Source organism: Myiozetetes cayanensis, unplaced genomic scaffold (genome assembly GCF_022539395.1).
Source record: "Myiozetetes cayanensis isolate MyiCay16 unplaced genomic scaffold, myiCay2020 scf39, whole genome shotgun sequence".
Lineage (NCBI taxonomy): Eukaryota > Metazoa > Chordata > Aves > Passeriformes > Tyrannidae > Myiozetetes > Myiozetetes cayanensis.
Genome location: NW_026087620.1, coordinates 483,395 through 508,238, shown reverse-complemented (window position 1 = coordinate 508,238; position 24,844 = coordinate 483,395). Strand labels below are relative to the sequence as shown.

At 40.7% G+C, this 24,844-nt stretch overlaps 1 protein-coding gene across 1 annotated transcript in view; it reads right to left on the bottom strand.

Annotated features, from left to right (window-relative positions):
• Positions 1–222: 222 nt before the first annotated feature.
• The window catches only part of SYN2 (synapsin II), a 167,366-nt gene continuing 142,744 nt past the window's right edge, over positions 223–24,844 (bottom strand). Inside the window, exons 10-13 of the mRNA XM_050328274.1 lie at positions 24,458–24,607; positions 8,191–8,251; positions 4,169–4,436; positions 223–1,294 (exon numbers count right to left, since the gene is read on the bottom strand). Of these exons, the coding sequence (XP_050184231.1) occupies positions 1,159–1,294; positions 4,169–4,436; positions 8,191–8,251; positions 24,458–24,607 (615 nt within the window). The 3' untranslated portion in view covers positions 223–1,158. The remainder of the gene's footprint in view (positions 1,295–4,168; positions 4,437–8,190; positions 8,252–24,457; positions 24,608–24,844) is intronic.

Sequence of the window (24,844 nt, the reverse complement as noted above, 5' to 3'; positions counted from 1 at the left end):
TTTTTGTTGTTTCCCCTGTTAGCACCATTTCCTGGCAATGAATAGGCAAAATGACCTGATAATCTTTTGGAAATGAGTAATCTAGAGATTACTAATGAACTTCAGTTTGATTTAGAATTTTTTTTAAAATAAAAAATGCAGCTACTACCTCAAAGTCTGGGATCAATTATGTTTTCAGAAGTTAAATATTTTTAAAAGACACTACTTATTAGAAAATGTAACTGTGATTCCTGGAATTTATACATTTTTTATTATGCTGATTCAACAAAGGAATTAATTGTGATAGTTTATTTTCTTACATCTGTGGTTTGTGTCCAAATATTTTATAAGCACAAAGCTACCCTTTTGATATCACTCAAAGTAGACAATATATATTGACATTAAAACAAGCTTTGTAGAAGACATTTTTTTTAAATCAGGCATGGGACTTTACATTTATTAGAAGGTGTTCACAAAAATAAGGGTAACATCATGCATATTCTTTGCAACTAAACCCAGTTATGGCTACAGTTTGGAAATAAATTTAAATAGACGTGGAAATACAGTAGTACATTTACACTCTATTTATGACATTTAGTGTACTGATAACTCCCAGCAATACATCAGAAGTCTACAACCAGCTGATGGAAGGATTGTACAAGGAGGAAGAAACTGCTTCAATTTCTCACATTATTTATGTGGCTTGACAATGTCAGTGTGAGTTGCCTCCTAAATCCGGGAGGCAAGAACAAGTCAAGACTATACTTTTGCAGTACAAAACATTTACACACAAAATACACATGCATGGCAATGCATTGAGAATGGGTAAAGCAAGGAGAAACCCATTCCTCAATGCTTTATTAACACAGTTCTACAAAGGAGTCTCAAATAGGATTATATACTTCAGTCACAGTAAGGCCACAATATTACAATGGATAAGGACCTTAGACTTCAGCATTCTGTGGTAGCAATTGAACCCTTCCTTCTTTACAGATACATGTTCCTGGATGGGATCGCATCAAAGTCCTCCTGCTATTTATTTTTTTCCTCTAAGTTTAACATATTGCTTAATACAACAGTTAGCAGAGTAGAGAAGGGTACTGGCACAGGGAAAACAAAACCTATGGAACATTCACGGAGTTTCCAGACTATATGTTGGGTGCACTGAGATGAAGCTGGCTAATCAGAAAAGAGACTGGCAAAGGATTTCCTCAAGTTTCGGATGGTTTCAGCTTTTGCTTCGTCCTCGTTCACAGATGACCGGAAGAAGGAGGATTCTGTGAAGCTGAAGGCGTTTGTCAAAGACTGCGACTTGCTGCAAGACAGAAACACAGCAGGTTTGGTGTGGTCACACTGTCCCCCAGCTCTGTCCACTCCTCACTGTGTCACTGAGCAGGAAAACCATGGAATCTCAAGAACGTGCTGAGCTGGAAGGGACCCACAAGGATCATCCAGTCCAACCCTCAGCCCTGCACAGGCCCATCCCCAGAGTCACCCCCTGTGCCCCAGAGGATCCTCCAAACCCTCCTGCAGCTCTGGCAGCCTTGGGGCTGTGCCCACTGCCCTGGGGAGCCTGTTCAGTGCCAACCACCCTCTGGGGGAAGAACCTTTCCCTGAGATCCACCCTGAGCCTGCCCTGACACAGCTCCAGCCATTCCCTGGACAGTGAACAAAATGGGCATTGACCACAAGCAACACAGTTATGGGCAACTCACCACATTCATCCTGCACTTTGAATTAATATCTGAGGATAAGATTTTTTTAAGGTACACACTGGTGGTTTGTTTTCTTTTTACAGATCTGAAGCACTGTATTCCAGCAAACTGGATGATGTAAATTAGAACTTGAGGAAAATGGGGCCCTGCCTACTAAACCCAAATCACAACCGAACATGAATGATTAATAACCGGGTTTGTTAAGGCTGCAAACAGTTATGCATAAAGAAAAATTAGGTATATTGGCAAGAGTTTGAAGAATGAATCCCAAAGTTGTAATGTGCTCTTCCTCTCTCTCCATATATATTGGGCATTAGATCCTTAATGGAGGCTTAATGACACTTTTTGGCTTCAAAAAATACTGCAAATCAGATATAATTTTTATTGTCTACAGGCAGTTAGTCTGGCAATGCTACTCCATCCTTAGTAACTTCTGTGTGCGTTCCCATAAGCATGAAACACAAAACACACAAGGAAAACAAGAAAGAAATTAGCTTAAGTTTAAAACTTTAACTCCTGATTTGTCAGTTAAAATAATATCTAAAAAAATAGGCTTCAATTTAAATAGAATACATAATTGAGTTATAAAGTTTGTAAAAAGACATCCCTGCATTAGTACAACTAGTGAATTGATTTCATTTTTATCTCAGTACAACAGATTTCAGCTTGGGCTACAGTAAAACTGAAACACTTTTTTATTCTGATTGCCTGAGACTCTTCATGGTTTGCAGCCTCTCTGCTTCTAAACTAATAATGTACAGCAAACAATGCTACAGGCGTTTTAGGTTTTTCATAAATTATAGTTGTGCTAATGAGAATAGACTGATAAATGTTTGTTTGTACTCACTGAAAGAGGGAGGGTGGGAAGCAGCACTTGACTTGATTAGTAACACAATAAGTAGCCTAATTAAATATTTATTCACAGATTAATAACATGTACATACAGGTTAGGCAACAGCATGTGGGTGAATACAAAGCATACACATGCAAATAGAGTTAATCCTACAGGCAGGAGATCTGAGCCTTGGTGTGGACCTAAAACTGCTTCTGAAAGGAAAACTACTCTCATTATGACTTACGTCTTAAAAACTTTAATTTCTCCTTTATTATTTCATTTTAAATAGATACTCTTCCATCTGAAGAAGAGAAAAATGAATCTAGATTTGAACAAAGAACTAAAGGGAGGAAGCTGAAACCAGTATATGGTACAGGCCTGTAACTCTTCTCAGCTGCTTTTCTCCAGTGTCAGGAGCTGTCAAGTTTCAAACTCCAAACTAGTTTCCCTCTTGCTTAAGAAAATCAACCTCTCTATTCACTGTGTACACTTAAATGATGGATCAGTTAACTTGAGTTTTATATTTATAAATCAGAATAGAGAGAGACATTGTCCTACAAAGGAAAGGAAAGCACTGTCACCTTTACATATTGTCATCTAACATCCCTCTTCCACTAAAAGGGACTCAGGGCAGCACTCAGAGTTGTTTCTCACCAGTATTAACAAGGGTGGAACAAGGGGATCTGTATTCCTGGGATGAACCCAAGCCTACATGCCAGTCTTTTATGTACCAAACTAAGGAGAACGTGGCTGTGACTGGACCAGCAATAGGATTTCTGTGCTGAAAAACTGCACATCATTGCTAAGAACTTCTCCGAGTCTTCTATTGCCAGCTGAGTTTAGGCTGAGGGGGAATCCTTTCCATATTCCTCACTGTAAGGAATCTTGCAGAAGGGAGATACCCACAGACAGTTTTGTGCAGCCTTTTCTGAGCATCAGCAGGCTCCACAGTCAGTGTCACCACACAGCCATGGACCGAGTGCAGCCCTGAAGAAACAACTTGGCAGCCACCCTCCAAAGTGTTCACTTGGTTTGTTTCTGAGCTAGGCCTTTGGAAATGGAATCTGTTGTCTGAGTGACTGCAAGGTTAAAAGTTTAAATAGATAAGACTTCCTCTTTGTGTGCAGACTTACAGCACACCCAGCTTGTGAGTCAGTGGCACCAGGAGGAGGAAACAAAGAGGAGAAAGATGATGTGTTTTCAGACCTCACTAGGGCAGAGATTGCACAACCACGAAATGAAATTTCATGCGGTGCTTAGGATATAACAAATGACACTGAATTACCATAAACAGTATCACAGAACCAGAGAATATGCCAAGTTGGAAGGGACCCTCAAGAATCACTCAGTCCAATTCCTGGCCCTGCACAGACCCATCCCCAAGAGTCACACCATGTGCCCCAGAGGATCATCCAAACACTCCTTGAGCTCTGTCAGGCTTGGTGCTGCTCCCTGGGGAGCCTGTTCCATCACCCAAAATATTAAAATATTTCGAATATTTTGAAATATTTTAACCTCATTTTAAACCTGTGAACACATATACATTTTTTCCTCCATATTAGCCCAACTCCCAAATTACAGTTATAGCAACGAGAGCTGTACTAGAAGGAGAAAAGAAAATGGAAAAAGCAAATCTTACTTAAGTTGTGGATGAGACTGAGGCTTCTGTTGTGGAGCTGGCTGTGGAGCTGGCTGTGGCTGTGGCTGTGGCTGTGGCTCTGCTTCCTTTGCTATTCTGCTGCTGGCAGGACCTGGAGCCTGGGGCCGTGGCTGCTGGGTGGTGGGTCCGGGCGGCCGCTGGGGCTGGGAGGTTGAGGGCTTTGCTGCCTGCCCAGGGGGGAACATGCGCTGGGGCTGCAATGGCTCCTGGCTTTGGGATTGCATTCCTTGGGGTTGCACTGGGCCCCCTAGGTTCAGCACAAGAAAAACTTCATAATCTTATAGTTTCAAAGAGTCCTTATCAGACTTCATAGCCAACACTTTAAAATAATCCTCCAATGTGACTAATTCTACTTTTGAGGCAAAATTCTACTAATATGGATCGTACTTTCATGTAGCCAATACTACTAATCACACTGGCACATTAGTAACTTGCTTGGAGCACCCATGATTCATCCTTAAAACTGCTAAATAGTACCCAATTTATCCCAGCAGTAGAGGTACTGACTTCAAACCAAACCAATGGAGTTACAGCCAGAACAATGCTGGCCCAAGCTAAGGCTGTGAGATAACTGAACATAGCACTAATATCTATTTCAGCAATACAGTTACTATTTTCTGTGGAGTTATTGCAGTTTTGTTCCTCCAAAGTCTTTAAATTATTTCTGTAATAGTCCTCTTAGATTCACTCTTATAGCACAGCAGTAAAACAACTTTATACTGAAATTTCCTGGCTAATTTTAAAGTATTTTAATAACTTACTTAACCCCTTAGTGAGATATGTCAAGAACATTACAAGAAATACAAGAAAGTCATTACTAATTCTTCACCAAGATGATCTTTCCACTGAAAAGGAAGGATGCTGGCAAACTACTGCATTAAGTGTGAAAAGACAATGTGTAGTAGAGACTTAGGTTGTGAAATCCATGGCTCAGAGATGCTACATCATCACATAGCAGGGCCTTTTCTGCTTTCTGACTGAAATAGTGCTGTGTCAGATATCAGTGGGCTGCTTTTATCTCGTGTCCCATGTCTGATTGTGGTTTTCTGGACTGAATGTTAGAACTGAATCTTAATTCTTGCACATGACAATGCACACAGGACATCTGACTGTAGGGGAAGAAAGGACAGGGTGAAATTCTGAGTATTTGTTTGGATCATGTTTCACTCAGGAAAAGAGCTTTGCTGAACAGTAAATATTATACAACACAACTGATGTTCTAGATATTTGGGAATTTTTAGGCTTACATAGATATTCAGTGCAAGACTTCATCTACTCAGGTCTTCATAGAAAACCTTCATAGCTGAGGCACCACTGCAATACATGATTTTTTTGGCTTCTAAATTTCTAGTGTAGTCAGCTTTCCCCTTACTACAGGAGATTCCAGAGTATGTGTCTGACAACAGCATGTGCTAATGCTTCAGTAAGTTTTCATGCAGTTGTAGCAGTGTGGCAGTGTGGTGTAGAAAGATAAATAGCATAAATAGCACGTACTGTATGTTAAGGAATGTGCCTGCATTGTTTCTTAATTTGAACCACTTTTGTAGGAAATATTTGAAGGTGATAACATGGTCTTGCAACATCTTAATAAGGATCATTTTCTTATTTGTCTCCTTTCACTCAATATTGAAACTCAGAAAGGTTTCTTTCCCCCACTTGTACATACAGGCTTGAATGCCAGAAACTTTACACTGAAGACAGATATAACTTTCTTTTATTGCACATTAAGCTGTACAAGATATTTCACAGAAAAGATATACTGCTGTCACATTTCCAGCGTTTGCTCACTTTCTTGCAGCTGGGTTGTACAAAAGGCAACAATCATGAAAGAAACTTTTACCAAAAATAAGTCAACAAAACTGAACATTGAGCCTACACTGTAAAACATCTGTTCCCTGTTACCCACAATATTGCACCTAAGCATGCTGACATGCAGAGAGACATCTTGGCTTGTGTCTTGGCTGTGGGATGTAGGAATAGTGTGTGCCCCTGCGAATCCTCGACAGTCAGCAGGCTGAAATCCTGCCTGGAACCCCCTTCTGTTCACACACAGCACACAAATGTCGTGTGAGAAGCACTTGTGAGCACTGGGACTACTCCATGCAAAACAAAATACCAACTGCTTGAAAGAAAAATCAGTCATCAGATTCATTTCTCCACCCCAGGGCAGTATGGTTTCTTCACTTTTAGGGTGTCTGGAGAGAAGGATTTGTGAACCTGATTCTAAGTGAAATTTTCTTAATATAGAACAAAATAGCCAATGCCATCATTGGAATGATCACTGACCCAGACAAATGCTGATCACTAAAGCAAAATATTCATGTAATTTACTGATAGGTAGTAAACAGTAGCACTTACCACAAACATTTAAATAGCTAATAATGCATACCTTAATTCTCATCTCACCAGCCAGCTTGTACAAATAAAAGAAACACTAAGAATGATGAGACTCACTGATAATTTTTTCCAGTGCTTGTAGGGAAAACAGAAGTAGAACATAAGGCTGTTTTCCCTTTAAACATAATTGTTTGCATGAAACTAATAGCCACTACTCATCTTTGTACATATTCAAGATGAAAATTATAGTTTTGTGGCTCACTTGCAACTAAGCTTTCTGGTATGCCAGTAGTGTGTAGCCTGTGACTCTGGGCTAGATTTCTCTCAACAGATTAACTGCCTGCCTGTGGAGTTCTCATAAAATCCCATTAAAAATTGGTTCTGTAAAAATCACAAATAATTTACCCACAGAAAATCTAGCACTTGTCAGGAATCCCAAGTCTTTTTGCATCTTTGAAGACAAGCAATTATTATAAACCCTATCCATGTGGACAATGTCAGGACTGGGTTTTCTTTATAACTATCTAGATACTTCTGGGTGTAAAACAGTAGATAGAACCTGAGTTGGTAAAGAAAACCACTGATACTTTTGTCTTGCATTCTAATCCAAGAGCAACATCTCTGGTTGGTTAAAGGTACCTTGGTCTGCCATCCCTTCACATCTCAGTATTTGAAAAAAAATGAGCTCTTATAGGAAGTTTAACAGTCCTTGAGGTACTTCTCACTAAACAACCTGGGATTTAAATCTTAGGTAAGTATAAGATTTTTTTGAAAGTATTTGCATCAGTTTTCATTAAAAATATCCATAGATTACTAATTCAGAACAACAACAAAAGGTACTACTTAATTGAAATAGGATACATTAAATACTCACACTTTCACTGAGATATTGCACATAGGTGGCCCATTTACATAGCTCTGTAGCTAATAATTTAATGCAGATTTACTAAAAATATGAATACCAGTATGTAAAATAGAAGATATTTTAAATATTCCTTGGGAAGAACTGTATTTTATGGAGTCACTGAAATATTAGACTTCCACTTGCGTATAAGTAAAACTCAAAAGTTAATAAACTTTATAAAATTATAAATAAAAAGCCTCACTAGCAAATTCTAATCTAGACTCTTAAAAATATCTCTGGATCACCTAGCTATTAGTCATGCACACAAAAATAAAGGCTATGAGTACAGTGTGCACACACTCACAGAGTAAGCCAAAGGATTTCCATTTGCACCTCGGTGGGATTTTACTTAACGATATATATAATACCCAAAAAATACTGTCTAACCATCCATAATGTACAGTTGCACGGGGCTCTAGAGAGGCACATTCTTTATACACCATTGACAACAGCCCTGCAATCACGAGTTTACAGAGGAAGGTTGGTAAAGCATTACACGCACAGACAGGAACAAGGAAACAACCAGACGGTAGAGTTGACACTGCATAGAAAAAACACAGTCCAGGTCAGCACTGAAACAATGCAAAAACTGAACAAAATTGGGATGTTTGCTGTTAAGATTGTATGTTTGTTTCTTTTCTTTTTTTTGTTTTCCAGTTTTGCTTTAACGCTTGCTTTTAGTCTCAGTTATCTCAATTAGCCTGGACTTGTTTTGGTCCTACTGCAACGCCATTACAGTCGAGAATGTACTGTAAACAACCTTGAGGTGGTGGTCGCTGAGGTGGGATTTTGTTTGGCTCTGGCTCCTTTAGTGATCCACTCTGGAAAATACATTTGAAAACAGAAGAGAAAAAAAAATTAGAGTAGCTTAGCTCCAATTTTCCACTAATTTGTCTTTATTTTCATTAGAAACCTCTTTAGTGTTGGGGCTGAACATACACTTGAAATTTATTCCAGATAACATTTTTTAATTTAGTTGCTGTCTGACATGATATATGAATCCTGGGCTAATCCAAAGCTCTTAAAAATATTGTTTTCCCTTTGAAGCATGTGGTCACAATACAGGGAATGCCTTCTCAAACCTACCTCCATTTGTGCAAAGTCCTTCTCCTCAGTTCCTAGAACTGTGAATGACTTTTCTGTACCTCAGTACTTCTGCTCTGTTTTTTTTAGGATAGACTGACTAGGAAATGGATTTCAACAAATACCTCTGTGTAATTTAAGAACTAATTTATATTCTAACTGTTCACTTGTATCCAGAAGTGTGAGCACAGCAGGGTGTTTTGTAGTGATAGTTTCACTTTGATTCACTGCCTGCAAATGGGAAGATGGTCTGCTCTAGGTTTAAGTGTTTTGCTAAGCAGACTGAAAGAAGGAAGCAAACCCCACAGACAAATAATAAAAATAATTGAAATTATTTCATGCTACTCCATCTGACATGTTATTAGAAACACATGTAATACTTAACTTTTCAAAACAGGAGATTTATTTGGCATTGTCTTTTTCACATGTAAACTTGTTGAGAGGAAAAGATGGGCCTGAAACAAAACCTTGGAGCAGAACACCCTCCCCTCTCTAATATTCTGAAATGTGAAATACGTTAAATTGTTGGGCATAATAGCTCGGGGGCTTTTTCTCTTTAAGAATCCAGGAATTATATTGCCATCTGTCAAGAGGGAAACCCCCCAGAATGTATTACATAGCAAATGTAAAATCAATTAAACATGTTTCTTGCAAGGCTTACTGGTTTTTTTCCTGGTAGAGTTGTATTTGATCTCATAACACAATAATTCTTAAGTCATTGAGCTGTGAATTCCTGCACAGTAATCCAGCACTTACAGTTTCAAATGTTACAAGACAACACTCCATCACATGCAGCTATTGAAAATTGCTTTGTCTGCTTCAGCTACATAAATAAAAGGACACAGGACAGGTCTAAAACTCAAATTATTCAGTGTTACCAACCTTCAGAAGCCCAAATGAGGAATAAAAATGATAGGTACAAACTCTGCTCCTGGCGTTACCTGACCCAGTAACACAGTTCTGGGTTAGCATCGTTGTGAGGATAAGGATATATAGAAAATAAGAGAAATTTGTAAGGAAAGACACAGCCAGCAGAAAATGTTGCACTGCTTTAGGGTGGGTTACAGTCCTTTCTGTTTTGTTTCCTTCCTTCCTCTGACTTTCTGATCCCCATGTAAGAGCTGCCGTGCTCCCCTGAGTGTGATCAGTGCGGTGTCTGAGGGATGCACTCGGTCTGATGTGCTCACTGCAACAATGTGCATTTCCATCCGCAGCTCCCTGGAGATGGGGCAATCAGCCCAGAGTGGAAACCTTGAAAAGCTGCCCTGGAGGAGCCAAGTCCTTTGCTATCCCATTGTTCTGAGGTACCTGGCAGCCTCCTCTGTGCCCGGGCACCACAGGGAGCCCACTGGGACACAGGCACTGCTCCCAGGGGAAACTCCAGGGCCTAAGGATGTCCAGGAGTTCTCTTCTGAAGCACCAAACAGGCCATGTGACTTTGTCAGCAAGCACACAGAATATTTCATAGTCATAAGTACTGTGGCTACTATAAGATAGGCTTAGGAAGGGCCATAACCCAAGCTGTGTGTTCTCTGCAGGGGCACAGGGTGACCAGTAAGGACACGAGTGTCATCATTTTTCTGCTGAAACAAAGGATTGTGTAGGTAAAACTCATGTTTATTTAGAAACTGAAAACACAGGCTGGCAGTTTAAATTCACATCTACTTTCATGGTAAAATAACAACTGCAGGGCCTCTGTCTCCTCCATGCCTTGAGGCTGGAGCAAATCTGCCATTTGTTCTTGCACTGAAATGGTCTCGGGATTTATCACACAACTCAACTGACTTGTGACAGTGCCAGCACTGATGCAATCTGCATATCTCTCCATCTCACAAAGAAATTGTTTTATCCTAACTTAAAATTTCAATAAACACTACAGGAGCTTGCTAATCCTTACCTAAACTCTTCTGAAAGTTTAGAGCCTTTGTGCATTTTCTGTTGAAGATGTATTTTCCCCTCTCTAGTCACTGACTGCAGCTGTCCTGATTTTACCACCCACACATCCTTTTTTTTCCACCAGATATCACCTGGTGCTTCCAGGAACCTCACCCACACTCCAGGCCAATCACATGGGTATATTACTTTGGCTAATTAGCCAACCCACCCAGGCTGACCCAAAAAGTCTAATTAGCATTACATTCCTAATTGAGAAATCTTACTCATGGTTTTTCAGTGGTCTGTAGTAATCCAGCCCTTTTTATGAGTCTTTCTTTCAGACAGTCAGAAACCTTGATACTTGATATTAAAGACAGGCTTTGAACCAGCCTCGTTTGCTGTCCTGAGCCAAGACCTTTAATAAAATCCAGGCTTCTTCTAAAACACCAGTTGTTGGCAAATTAACTCCAGACTGTTCCTTCTCACCTCTCCAAGGGGCCGTGCCAATGTAATTGTGAGAGCTGCTCACTCCTCACAGCAGCACAGCCTCTCTCAACAGAGATGCTGGACCAGGCCTGTCCTGCAGATTTATTCACCCCTCTTGTTTTTTTCTCTTCTCCTTTGTTGCCCAGCCTAGAATCTCGCCCTCCTCCCTCCCTTTAGCACAAACACGTTTTCCTGTAATACAGTTCTGAGCTACAAACTTGCCTATTGCTGATTCATCCGATCAAACATTGGATGAATCAAGGATTAAATGCAGCACAGACCATGGAAAATGGCCCTTCAGAGTTTCTTACCTGGATGCTCAGGGCTGAAGAGCAAAATTATCAGCATAGAAAGTAGAAAGGACAGTGTTTGATCTGGTTTAGGATTACCTGAGCGAGGTGTGGTAACTGATGTCATAAGGAGCCTTTTTGGTTTTCATTTTATGGAACACAACTTCTATATCACATCCAAATTCCCCAAAGAGAAGGGATTGCCGATGTTGACAGTAACATTATAAAGAACTTGTAGCTTATAGAAGCTCTCCTGTTCAAAGGGCTTTACTGTTTATATAACTATCCTAAAAAAATAAGGCTTTACTTGGGGAAACCTCTAAGCCACATGAATGCTGCAAATATACTCCAGTGATTTCTCAGCTCTGGGTATAACAAGAGATGGTTTGGCTGCATAATGATCTTTAAGAATATTGGCTAATTACAGCCAAAGCAGAAACCCCACTACTTATCTAGAAGACAGATGCCTCTAGATTCATCTGTAGCACTTCCTTCCTTTCCATGCTTACCTGAAAGTCTCCTTAGAATTTTAGGGACAGAACTGGAGGAAAGAACTGTTTGTTCTACAAAATATGTTGTATTAGAATCTGATCAAGTTATTACTTCCTTTTCTACCTTGTATATTTATATAAATGCAGATTGGATCCACATACACTTGAATTTTGAATAGTCTGAAGAATGCTGAACTGGGTGGGAGCAAAAGCAGCAACTTGGCAGGAAAACAGCCCTTGGGCAAAAGAGATGCTAAACAGAGACCCAGTAAAAATTGATTTTGATTTGGCTGAGTTTGAAGACTTTGTGAACTATAGTTGGAGCATGTACAGTTGGTTTTGGGTCTCGTTTGGTTTTCTTTGTAAGGCAAGGACAGAAGCTTTCCCCAGGTATTTCAATATTTGAAGGGAAAAGCCATATTTTTCAGGTCAAGAAGTAGAGGGGGATCAATTGAGAGCTGCCAAAATATGAGCTGAGTTAGATCTTGTAAAGGACCAAGACTAAATAATAAAACAATTAAGTAACAGGAGAACTTAAAAAAAATGTTATTGCTAAGGAGAGAGGTAATTTAGATGGTTTAATTAGGATGTCAACAGTAAATGAATGTTTGAAGTGTCATAGATTATGATAAATACAGGAGCAGGGGCAGGATGGCAGGTGGGATAAAAGCTAAAAATGAGATGCAGGTAAAAATCAAACATTCTTCATCTCAGAAATTAAAACCAGCTGACTCATGAAATGCAGGATTCTGTACCAGATTTCTCTAGCTATTGGGAAGGTACAAGGTACACTGGAGAAGGTTAAACACTATTGCTACTGGAATTAAATTATGGGTAAGGGAGTGGCTGCTGAGGATACGGGCAGTTATTGAATAAAAAGTCACGGAAGGATATAAATGAGATTTAGAACTCAAGTAGAATATTCATTAATTAAGTTGGCAAAAAGAAGGAGGAGTGTGCTACTAAAACCTGTAGATTATACAGAGCTGGAAGACTGTAGGACCAAAATATCCTAAAGAAGGAACAAAATTGATGAGTGAAGTTTCAAAAACCAAAAACAAAACCAAAAAACCCCAAACAAACAAAAAAACAAAGACCTCCCCCCACATACAAAATACACACACCCAAAAAATAACAACAAAAAACCAAAACCAAACCCCTTAAATGTAATGTCCAAAATAATTTATTTATGGCATAGTAACATGCATCTGTCAGAAATGCAGAGCTCACTCACTGAAATCTAATGGGGAAGATTTGTGCAGTGAAACAGAATCTGATCACAGGCTCAGTGAAGTGTTTACAGGAGGTGTGAGACGTGCTGGGTATCACTGACATCAGCCCTGCTCAGGGAAGCTGAATGTAGACTGAGCTGGCACAGAAAAGTGCTATTCAACTGACCAGGCAGACAGAAGAGGCTCTGCTTACAGCATTTGCAGGAATATGTCTTGCTTGGTTTAGTAAAAGGAAGGCTTGAACACAGTACAGTTGCTTTTTATAAACATGTTGTACTGGTAAAGAAATAGAGGCAGAAAAACAAGCCAAAGGACAATACAAAACAAGAAGAAATGTCTATAAACTAAATAAAACCAGGCTGGAAATAAACACATATTGTATAATTGAGCAAAGCAGTGAAATCCTTAAGTGGCTTTCTGATAGGGAGCATCCAAAAATACAAAACTCTTCAGGAACTCGTTGCTTCCTGCTTTATACATTTAATGTGCAGTGAGTGTGGCAGGGAGGCTTTCTTGTTGCTGGTCAAGACCTTACCCTGTTTCAGGTGAATCTGGTACAGGTGATGTATCTGCTTTGCTCCAGTGGTGCTGAACAGGACTATAAAGGTTTTGCTATTTATTGTGTTATATTCCCTGTGGACTGAGGAAGGCAGTGAAACAGGGACAGCTACAATGGAGAGGTGTGTTTATACAGCACACCTTAAAGAGAATCCACCTTCACACTGCCTAGTGCAGGGGGGGGGGCACTTAGAGGAGAGTTGGCTCCTGCTTTTTGCAGGTTTTGGAGTACCAGTGTTCAGCCTTGGAAATCTGTATGGAAAAGACACTCAGCAGAACTGATGCCAGCCTAGAGTTTCTTCATGTCGAAGCTGTGATAAAGAATTCAAAAACTTAGAGCAGCTTTTGTTGTTGCTCAACCAACTTTCAAATCCTGTTAAGGTCTTCCACTGAATGGAAAGGAAAATGACTGCTCAGAGCAGGAAACAAGCCATACAGCACAATATTTACTTGGAATAGTATTTTAAAAATGCACTGAAAAGGACACTTTTTTTTTTTAAACATCAAAAAGTATTCTAACTTAGATTTCATAGACTAAGTGCTTTCTATTGATAGATAATTAATTACTTACTAGACAATATTTTTCTTCTAGAATATTTTTACACATCGTAGAATCATATAATGGTTTGGGTTGGAAGGGACCTTAAAGATCATCTGTTTCCAACCCTCTGCCAGGTTGTCAGAGAAGATGAGTACGCTGGCAGGGACTCACTGCTGTCAATATCTACACGCCAGTATTTTCCCTTAGATAATGAAACATCTGACTTCCCATTGGCCTTTCCAGCCCTATTTTCTAGGATAAAAATAATCCCATCCCCCCCGCCCCCCAAAGAGATGAGGTTTCCAAAGGAAAATAGGATGTTGACTTATTAGGGAAAAAGAATTTCTGAATTCACTTGTTCAAGCTGCTTGGTTCCTTCCACTGCCAATCAATAATTCTAATGGACAAGGACGCAGATCTTTTATTGCAACTCTTGCCTGAAGAAGTCAGATTTACACTTCTGTTTCCTGAATAGGGAACATTAAAAACATGCAGTTGCACAGCAGCTTTCACATAGCTCTTTCCAGTGAAAAAATTGCTCCCCACAGACCAGCAAGGAATGTGGAGTATGGGATAGGAACGAGCTCCCCCATGTGCTGAGACTAAATGAGTGTGCTGCATGTTTTCACCAGGGAAAGAGCTCATAGACAGATGGAAAGGCAAGGGAAAGGGGCATAGCAGGTCTGGGAGACCATCCAGTTCTTGGCCAGTTAAATTTCATAGAATCAGAGAATCACAGAATCAGCCAGGTTGGAAAGGACCTCTGAGATCATCAAGTTCAACCCTTGATCCAACCCTGCCGCGGTTCCCAGCCCATGGCACTGATGTCACATCCAGTCTCATCTTAAACACTTCCAGGGAGAATCCACCACTTCACTGGGCAACCCCTTCCAATGCCTGATTACTCTCCCTGTAAAGAATTTCTTCCTAATATCCAACCTAAACCTCCTCTGGCACAGCTTAAGATGATGCCCTCTTGTCTCACTGATGGTGGCCTGGGAGAAGAGACCAACCCCCACCTGGCTCCCCCCTCCTGTCAGGAGTTGCAGAGAGTGCTGAGGTCTCCCCTGAGCCTCCTCCTCTCCAGGCTCAACAACCCCAGCTCCCTCAGCCTCTCCTCACAGCACTTGTGCTCCAGTCCCTTCCCCAGCCTCGCTGCTCTCCTCTGGACCTGCTCCAGCCCCTCCATGTCCTTCCTGACCTGAGGGGCCCAGAGCTGGACACAGCACTCCAGGGGTGGCCTCCCCAGCGCTGAGTGCAGGGCAAGAATCCCTGCCCTGCTCCTGCTGCCACTGATCCTGAGCCAGGCCAGGATCCCTTGGCCCTCTTGTCCCCCTGGGCACACTCTGGCTCATGTTCAGCTTCCTGTCCCTCCACACTCCCAGCTCCCTTCCTGCCTGGCTGCTCTCCAGCCACTCTGTCCCCAGCCCTGGGGCTGCCGGGGTTGTTGTGGCCAAAGGGCAGGACCCGGCACTTGGCCTGGTTGATCCTCATCCCCTTGGAATCAGACCATGGATCCAGCTTGTCCAGGTCCTTCTGCAGAGCCCTCCTGCCTTCCAACTGAAGTACCTTTCCCAGGGTACATGGTGGATAAGGTACTCCTTGGGGCTTGAGGGTGTCAAAATCCTGTGCTGAGATCTGAAGTTGTGAGGTTTTGACCCTTGGATCCAGGGACTATGGCTCTGGCTGATGCTGTGCTGTATCTGCTTCTCCAGTCTTTAAAAAAAAAAAAAAAAAAAAAAGGTAGGTTGTTATTATTATTACTGTTTTTAAAAATGGGCTGGCAAGTGATCCTTGCATGAACAGGAAGAGCTTAAGATCTGCAGAACTTCACCTTGAGCCACCAAGATCCATCATTACTGGATCCATCCAGAATTGAAGTTTATGCTTTGAAACAAGAAAGCTGGGAAAAAAGGTGGTGGAGCTGACTCAAGTTCAGTGTCATAACCCACATTTTATCTCACTAGTTCTGTATCAGAGCAGTGCAGTGGGAGGAGGCACTGGGTGAGATACTTGAGCTTCTCTCCCAAATAAAAATGAAGTTCAGAACTGTGGTATGAACAGAGCAGAACAACCATCCATGGTGCTTCTCTTCTTGCTCCCTGTGGTGCTGCACAAATCCACAGCCACACACGGGGGTACCAGTGGCTGGGCTGAGCCCTGAGGAGCTTCCTGAGTCTCTCCTAGAAGCTGAGAGACACTGGAGGAGGATATTTAAGCAGCTGAAGACAAGTTTGCTCTCCTGGCAGCCAGACAGATGGAGCCTGGTCCATCACCAGATTCCAGTGTTGGAAGTGTTTGTGTGTGGGTTGCTTATTTTTTTCTACGGACAAATCAAGAACATTTGAAAATGAGCTGCTCTGGTTTGCAGACTTCCATAATTTCTCTTGGTGCTTATCATTGTTTAAAAATTTGACACGTATTTAGCACATGGTCCTTATTCAAAACAAACTGCAATGATTGCTGGGGAGAGGGGCAGAATCCTTGCAAGTTAAACATGAAGTAAAGCCAAACTGCTTTGCTTAACAGGTTATGATTTAAAGGTCAGAGAAATCAAACAGAAAAGTCAAGTGGAGACAGGGAATAATAACAAAAAAAGTAGAGAGGAAACACCCATCACAGTGGGGAATGGAAGGGAGACCAAGGAAGAATTTCCAAAAAAAGAGATATTTCTATTAGGTCCAGCTTAAAGAAACAAAATCAGAGAGTAAAAATAGATGAAAAATCAGATAAAAGATAAAATCAAAGTCTGTTATGTGATAGTAATTATAGCACTACGACAAAGCAAAGAGCTCGAACTTGGACTCACTCTCCTGTTCTGCTTGTGTAAGTGGCAGCTCTTGCCTGTTCTCTAGCAATGGAATTCCTGCTTCCCTTGTTTTAATTTGGAAAGGGCTGGAGTTTGCTCTCTAATGGAATGAAGACAATTTTTGAAGCTTCCAAAAAAATGCCTGTGGGACCAAAAAGTATTTCTCACAGAAGTCTACTAAGAACAGACAGGCTACTCCACAGTGGTGGGCTCATTATTACTTAAAAGCTAGTTGTTTTCTTTCTTCTTGAGGGGAGTGACCATGGAATTCAGAATCCTAAATACCACTGGCAGACTGGGAGATTATCACAAGATCCTCTGGCAGAAGATAAAAAAAAGGTTACCAAAAGAATCATTCTGTTGTGTGAATGAAGACAAAAAGAGAACAGTATTGTTCTTATATAAATGTGGAAAAGTATGTATTAAGTAGTTGTAACTGTTTTTTCAGTTTTAGCACTTTGCTGCCTTCTGCATTATAAAATTAGCACTATGCCTAAATCATGATATCCTACAGACAACAGAATTTATCCAAGTCATCCTGGGCCTGAGGCTGGAACCTGTCAGGTTGTCTGGGGGCTTTTTCCTTTGGGCTTCTCATCTAATGAGTGTCATTTTATTTTGTTATCAACCCGTTCTCTTACCAAGCTTTGCTCAGCTTCTCTGCAGGGATCACATATTTTTCCAGGTATACTGCTGGTGATAAGCATTCAATATATTCAGAAGTAAAAAATACAATTATCAGGCTACACCCAGAAAGCTTTATTTCATTTGGGCAAATTTCTGTTGATGCCAGTAACAGAAATTCTGACCAAACAATTCTAAGCCTTCAATATATGCCCCTTCATATGTTCTCCTATAACCTAAAGGTCATCAGATCCTCTCAGAACGAACACTGTTAACTGGGTCCTGGCACATTGCTTTGAAACAAGCTAAGAAAGACAAGCAGCTATAAATGTTTTGATTAAATCACGCTCATTTAATGGATGCATTCCCAGTTAACACCCAAAAGCATTTATGTGGAGTTTTATCACCCAGGAATTTACCTGTGACTCCTGTGCAGAGGGAGACCCAGTAAGCAACAGAACTGAGCAGTTCATCTGAACCTCCCTTGGCAGCCACTCCAGCTCCTGGTTCAGGAGCTCAGGAGCTATTTTAGAACAAGTTATTTTCACTTCCATGAGCAACTTAGTAGTAAAATCTCTGCTCAACATTTTTATGTTGTCTCATTAGTTTTTAATTACTGTCAATACTAAAAGTCTTAGGATTTATTTTCCTGCATGAACTTTGTTTTTATATTTTAATATATTACAATACCTGCACATGTCAAGTTCAAATGATTCAATTACATCAAAATACATCAAACCTTCTGTAATGAAAGAGCGACTGCTTCAAATGTACAGACATCCTTCAGTCAGCAGCTGGTCTGAGTCCCTACCTCTGTCCCACCAGAACACCTGCCCCAAACAGGGCTCATATTCAAAGGTGGAAAAAACAACCTCGATGTAGGAAAAAAAAAGAGGTATAATTTTATACTTGTGATAAGTAAATTTACTGGATAAAGTGTGCCTCAAATGCAGCCTTTTACCAGGATGTGGGGAGCTCAGGCTCCATGCATGTTTATTTTCTGCTTTTCTTAATGCCTTATGTTTCTATGAGGATCTAAAAGAGTAACAGCCGTTTTTCTTACGTTTTCACAAACATAAAATAACTAAGAGGTTAAAAACCCCCTTTGATTAAAATAAGCATCTTCCCTTCCAACTATACAAAAATAAACATTGTGTATATATATACACACATTTATATATATGTACACATATGAGCACAATAAAATATATATATAAAAATATATCCCATATTTAAATAATAAAGTTAATGAAACAAACACATTAAAATAGCATTTATTATTTGTAAGATAGATAGCCAACATCTTATTTAATGTGACACTGCTTCTGTAACCCGATGGAATACGCTGCAGTACCAAATAACAGATAACCCCCAAATCCTTCATCCCACAAGATGTCGCTGCGATGCCAAGAACCGAAACACTGCGGGAAAGAGGTCCCTGCCTTCCCCGCGGCAAGGACCGCTGGGATTCGGCACTTGGGAATGGCTTTCGACTTCAGGAACCTTTGGAAGGGTTTGCATTCCGTGCTCTGCGATTTGCATGTCCTACCAATATTCCCCTCGCTCCTCATGCGTTTTGATGCCAGTGTAAATTCTCTACCGATATATTTAGGAAGGCGTTTGCTGCTGCCTTTTTGTCCTTTCAGCCACGATAATAACTCTGTAAGCATTTAGATATGAAACATAATTTGCTTGGCATTGATTTAAAAGAACTTCTGTGCAGGTGGGCGGTGTAAGTGGTGATGAAGCACACAGGTGTTTTTTGAAGGCACTGCTGGTTGTCAAAGTTCCTACAGACCTTCTGAGGTAAACAGTGAACTGAGAAAACCTTAGTGATTTCTAATGCAGATTACAGAAGGTACTCAATTAGTCTCTACACAGCTTGTTTATTGCCAAGCTGTATTGCTCTGTTTATCAGAGTAACCTGAATTTTTAATTTTTAAATTACAGAGTGATATAGTAATATTATTCCTATACTAAAGTATTATTGATATGAATTCAGTGATAAATAAACTACAAATATATATAAAATATGTAAATTACATTTTAAATAATTACCATTAATTAAAATATTAAAGTAATACAGAGTGATACAGTTTTTTATTACAGAGTGATACAGTAAAATTCATCTAGACTTCCTCCAGCACCTCTGTGCTGCCTTGCTCAGTGCAAAGAGAAAGTCAGACCCTTGAGTGTGTTTAAGATGTTATTCCACCAGCCTGGAGACATCAGTTTTATGGTCACATGATGCCATAGCAGCATAGTTTACTTCTAAAAAGCAGAATAATACAGAATTCTATACTTCCATATAACTCCATGATGGGATCCTTTCCAGTTAAATGCCTTCCCCTTCAGTTAGGATCAAATCAAGTAACCATATTGTCTGGTCATCATAAAAGCTTCGGCAATTTGAAACAAGTTGCTGCTCATCATAAGCAGTTTGCTTTAAAATAACCTTAAATGGAACAGATGGAAGGTAACAGAACTGTGACTGCTCCTATGGAAGTCCAAGAGCAGGGAGTTTGTTAATGGCTTGCTTTTCTCTCTAAAATTAATACTTTTTCTTGTTTGCACTATGCTGACATTTGGTTCAATTTTCTCTCTGAACACAGAAGAATAGAAGTGGATAAAACTGCTTGGCTCCAGCAACATCAAAGGAGGGGTCAGGGAATGAAGAATGACGTGGTTTTAGTTTGGGGTTATTACCAGCAGTGCTATTCCTCTCTTTTAAACCCAAAAGAGCCACGATATAGGTGGGAATGCTGTGCTCTTTGTGATGTCATGGCATCATGGATATTGTGTCTGTGCTGCACAAATGCCTTCCTTCCATTAAGAATAATACATTCCTTCTTTTGTGGATAATGCAACACAGTCTCTCCAGAGGAGGACTGAATTACCATTTCCCTCATGGATTTTCCTGAGCTTCAGCTCCAACTCGACCATCAGCACTGGCATTTTATGAATGTGCATGGACAGTGTCCTACCCCCTGCAGAATTTGGTTCAGCACAGTTCACACCATGACCCGAGGAGAGGTTTGACCATTATTGTTCAATACACAAATGCTGGTACAGAAAGAAGCCCAAACCAGCCTGCACTGAGCACCCTCCTGCAGGGCTCTGCAGGTCCTGGCAGCAGCACTTTGGGCAGTGCTCTGTCCTGTCAGCAGATGCAGGCAGGGAGAAGCAGTTCCCTGGTGAGAACACTTCACTGAGTAGGTTCAACCCACTGGTTTGGTTTTTAGGAAAGACTTGAAAAAGGCTTCTCTAGAGATCTATCAAAAGTATGCAAAGACATTGCAAAAGGTGGAAATTTAGATTGCTATCTTTTTACATGGTTTAGGGTAAAACAAGCTGTCATGTTTTTATATTAATAGAAGCCATTTTTTGAAAGATTATTTTGACTGTAATTAGTTTCAACAGATAGAACTTCTCTGAGTGCAAGTGTCCTCCTGCACAGCTCCACTGCCCTCTGTGCACCAGCAGAACCTGCTACAGAGTCTGTGCAAATGTTTATAGATAAAGAAATATGTAACATGCAAACCATGTATTTAAAAAAATCTTGATATCTCTGATACCTCAGATTATAGATTTAACGCTCTAAGAATCACAGGATCTGCCCCTCTGAGGTTTCCCTTTGAAATTTGCTCCTTTTGGCACTCAGACAGGGAGTCAGCCTTCATAACACACTACAAAGCCCATCATTCCCACCAAGACTTGGCTGCACAGCACTAAACAAGGGCTTATTTTCCTAATCATTGATTTGTTTTCTGATGGCTGGTTAATTGGAATAGTCCTGACCATTGTGGGCAGTTCTGAATTGAAGGATGTCTTATGCACGATGCACCCAGTGCTACAGGAGTGAGCAGATTGTAAATGCTTCTTAAAAGCCCACACAGATAATAGGGGAATTGAAAACACGGCACAACTCTAGCTGCAAACTGAAATAGCAAAACACACCAATTACTCTTTGATATCTCTATTACTTTGGTTTCTGAGACCACATGTGCACATGCACAGAGTTGATTTGGGATAAATGACTGGCTTTGCATTTTATGTGACCTGTAGAAATGGGCAGTGTCCCCCTGCCCCACCAATAAATGGACTGTGTTTCCCAAGAACAGGATTAGAAAAGGAGAACACTGTTCAAAGATGAAAGGGGCAGACTGTTTTAGCAGGCTGATTTTATTCTTAGCAAAACAACCCAGCTAAAAATGAACTGCACATGAGGAGAAATCTGCTTTAAATACTACAGAGCTGTTCCATGATTTTCCATTAAAGCTGGGAAGATTAGTGGGCATTTGCAAACAGACTCTTTTGTAGAAATTCAGATCCTATTTACCAGTCCTAAACTGGTGGATCATATAGCAAGACCAATTCTAAGGAAGCAGAGTCTGATTAACTGAGAAGAAAATTAACAGATACTGTAAGTATTCTGAAGGGATATCTCTGGTTTTGGTCAACTGCAATCCAGAAATAAAGGATGGGATACGGAAAAGAAGATTAATGTTGGATAACATCCTGTTTGTCATTAGCAAGGGCTGAATCCTTCAGCAATAACCTGAGCTAAATAGAAACCTACCAGAAGTCCATCAGATAGCCAGAATATTATCTTTGGATAAATTCAAAATTTTTTCATTCAAGAGGGGAAAAATCCATTCAATGGACATGCTGAATGACAGCAATGAACCAGGAATTTAGAAACCACCTGAAAATGTTCCTCATGCCTTATTTTCATTCTGGACTTAGGTAGGCAGTTTTTCTTTGGAAATTAGTGAAAACTTTATTTACATACAACAAGTAGTCAGTGTCTTTGGATGACCCCAGTAACCGTAAATGTTCTTCCTCCCTTGTCCTCTCTGAAATCCAGGAAAGCATGCTGACTCAAGAACTTCTGTTTTTTTCCCCAAAATGTGAATTATCAAATGTGAATCTATTAATGTTACAGTAATGTCTATCACTGGTTTAAATTTTTACTTATGTTGACTTGAATTGACTGGGCAACTCTAAATTTGACTCTTTACTTCATTTTAATATATGGATAATTTCCTATTCCTGAAAGAAACTATTTTGGCATAAGGTGATTTATTTTTTCCCTCCCAGTTCTTCTTTTTTCATCCCTTTACAATGGACTTGAGTCACATTGGATGGAAACTTCTCCATTGTACGTGGTTCCGTGGTTGAAACAATTTTGTGCCTAGTTTCAAGTGGCCATATTATAAATAGAAGCCCCACCACTTTTTTTATGTGGGCTGGTGTATTTTTGTATCTTAAAGCATGATGATATATTTGAAGAACAAATGAGTCATTCTGCCTCAAGAACTAGTCTGTCTGAGGTATGCCACAAAATTGTTTTCAAATTGTTTACCTGGTGTGGAGCCTACTGGAAGTAAAAATAGATTCCTGATTTAGGCTTGGTAATTCCTGTATTACAGTTTGGCTTATTCTGCTCCTTAACTGATCACTGTGGAGCTGTGCTGGGAGAGCAGCAATTCATCCTCACAGGTTATAGTCAGAGGGATTTTACTGTACTGTAAGCACAACTTCTCTGGACAACCTGTTCTAGTTCCTTACCAACCTCACCATGAAGAATTTCCTCCTTATATCCAACCTAAATCTATCCTCTTTCAGTTTAAAACTATCACCTTATCACTACAATCTTGGTCAAAAAAAGGGGCTTGTAAGCCCCTTTTATGTACTGAAAGGCCTCACTGGTGTTTCCCTGGAGCCTTCTGTTCTCCAGGGAACACCTCCTGCTCTCCCAGCTTGTCTGCACAGCAGAGGTGATAGCGCTTTGTGCATCTTCTGGACCTGCTCCAACAGCTCCATGTCCTCATGCTGGGGTCCCAGAGCTGGAGGCAGCACTGCAGAGTGGAGTAGAGGGGAGGAATCACTTCCCTCTACCTGCTGGTCACAGTTTGGCTGCAGTTCAGCACACAGCTGGCCTTCTGGGCTGCAAGTGCTCATTCCTGGCTCATACCCAGTTTTCCATCCCCAAGTCCTCTTGGCAGGGCTGCTCTCAACCAATTCATCGCCCATCTTGGTGACACTGGGGGACTGCCAGGGCCCAAGTGCAGGACTCTGCCACCCAGTCCCCCTGGCTGGCATCCCTGACCTCTACTGACCGCATCCTCAGCTTGGTGTCACCACAAACACCCTGAGAGTGCACTCAGTGCCATTAATGAAGGTGTTCCACAGTGCAGACCCTCCAGGGCCACCACTTGCTACTGGTTTCCATTTGAACACTGAGCCATTGATAACTCTGGGCACAGATGTCTGCCTTAATATTCCACCCATCAAATCCATACCTCCCCAGTTTAGGAGCAAAACTCTTATGTTCTCAGAGCCTTTTACAAAAATACCACGCTCCCTGAAGTTATTTTAAACCATCAGTAAAATAAACTTCACTTTTTGTAAGCACGGAAATGGCAACACAAAGATGATTTTCAAAGCTTGAAAGCCTGCAAGCAAGGCCAGGGGCAGAATTCTGCATCCCACACTTTAATTGGCAGGCCATACATGATAAAATACATGAAGTGCATCTATTTGCAACCTTTGGCACACGTCTTCCAGTAAGCGAAAAATATTTCAGGAGTTTTCTAGATTTCTGAGGTATTTTCATGTATTGCAGCACATATAAAAAAGATTATAATGTAATTAATTTCTCCCAGGAACAACAAGAATTATTGTCTTAATGTTCTTTCCGGCATCCTCAGGGCAAAGGTTGTCTATGACTGTGCTTCTTATTATTTCCACAATATTTTATACACATGTAACTGAAAGGAAACAGTACAAATTCTGGTAATTCACTGAGTCCACACTTATCATTTGCTCATAGAAACACACCAATACTTGCACTTCTTGATTGTAGCTGGAGACAATCTGATTTAAATACTACAAACTGATAAAACATGTCGATAAGGTCTCGAATCCTTGTAGCTCCAGGTGTCTGCATGGGTTTCCAGCCAATTTCTTTGAGGAAGATTTTAAGCTTAAAATTATACACCAAGACGCTGCATTTTAAAACTAAAAGTTTCCTACCTGAGGCTGCTGAGTGGCAGTGGGTCTCTGAGGAGATGGAATAGGAGTTTTGGACAGCATTTGGTTCATTTTGCTCACGACCAGCTCCGTTATGTGCTGCCTGTCTTCGGCCTGGTGTTCCCCGATCAGAGGCATCGCACAGTCCATGACCTGCAAAATCAATCAGCAGCTACAGAGGGGGCACAGAGGAAACCTCTTCCACAGCTGGGTGGAATGCTGGCTCATCTATTTACTTAGTTGTTTTTAACAGAAGTCAAACAGGAACTGCAGAAATGGGATGTGCTGTATCAGGAACAAAGCTGGAGTGCAGGGCATGGGGCAGCAGAGCAGGAGAGCAACTCTGCAATGCCATCCCCTTCCAACCTTAAAACAAAATACAGGCTCAGT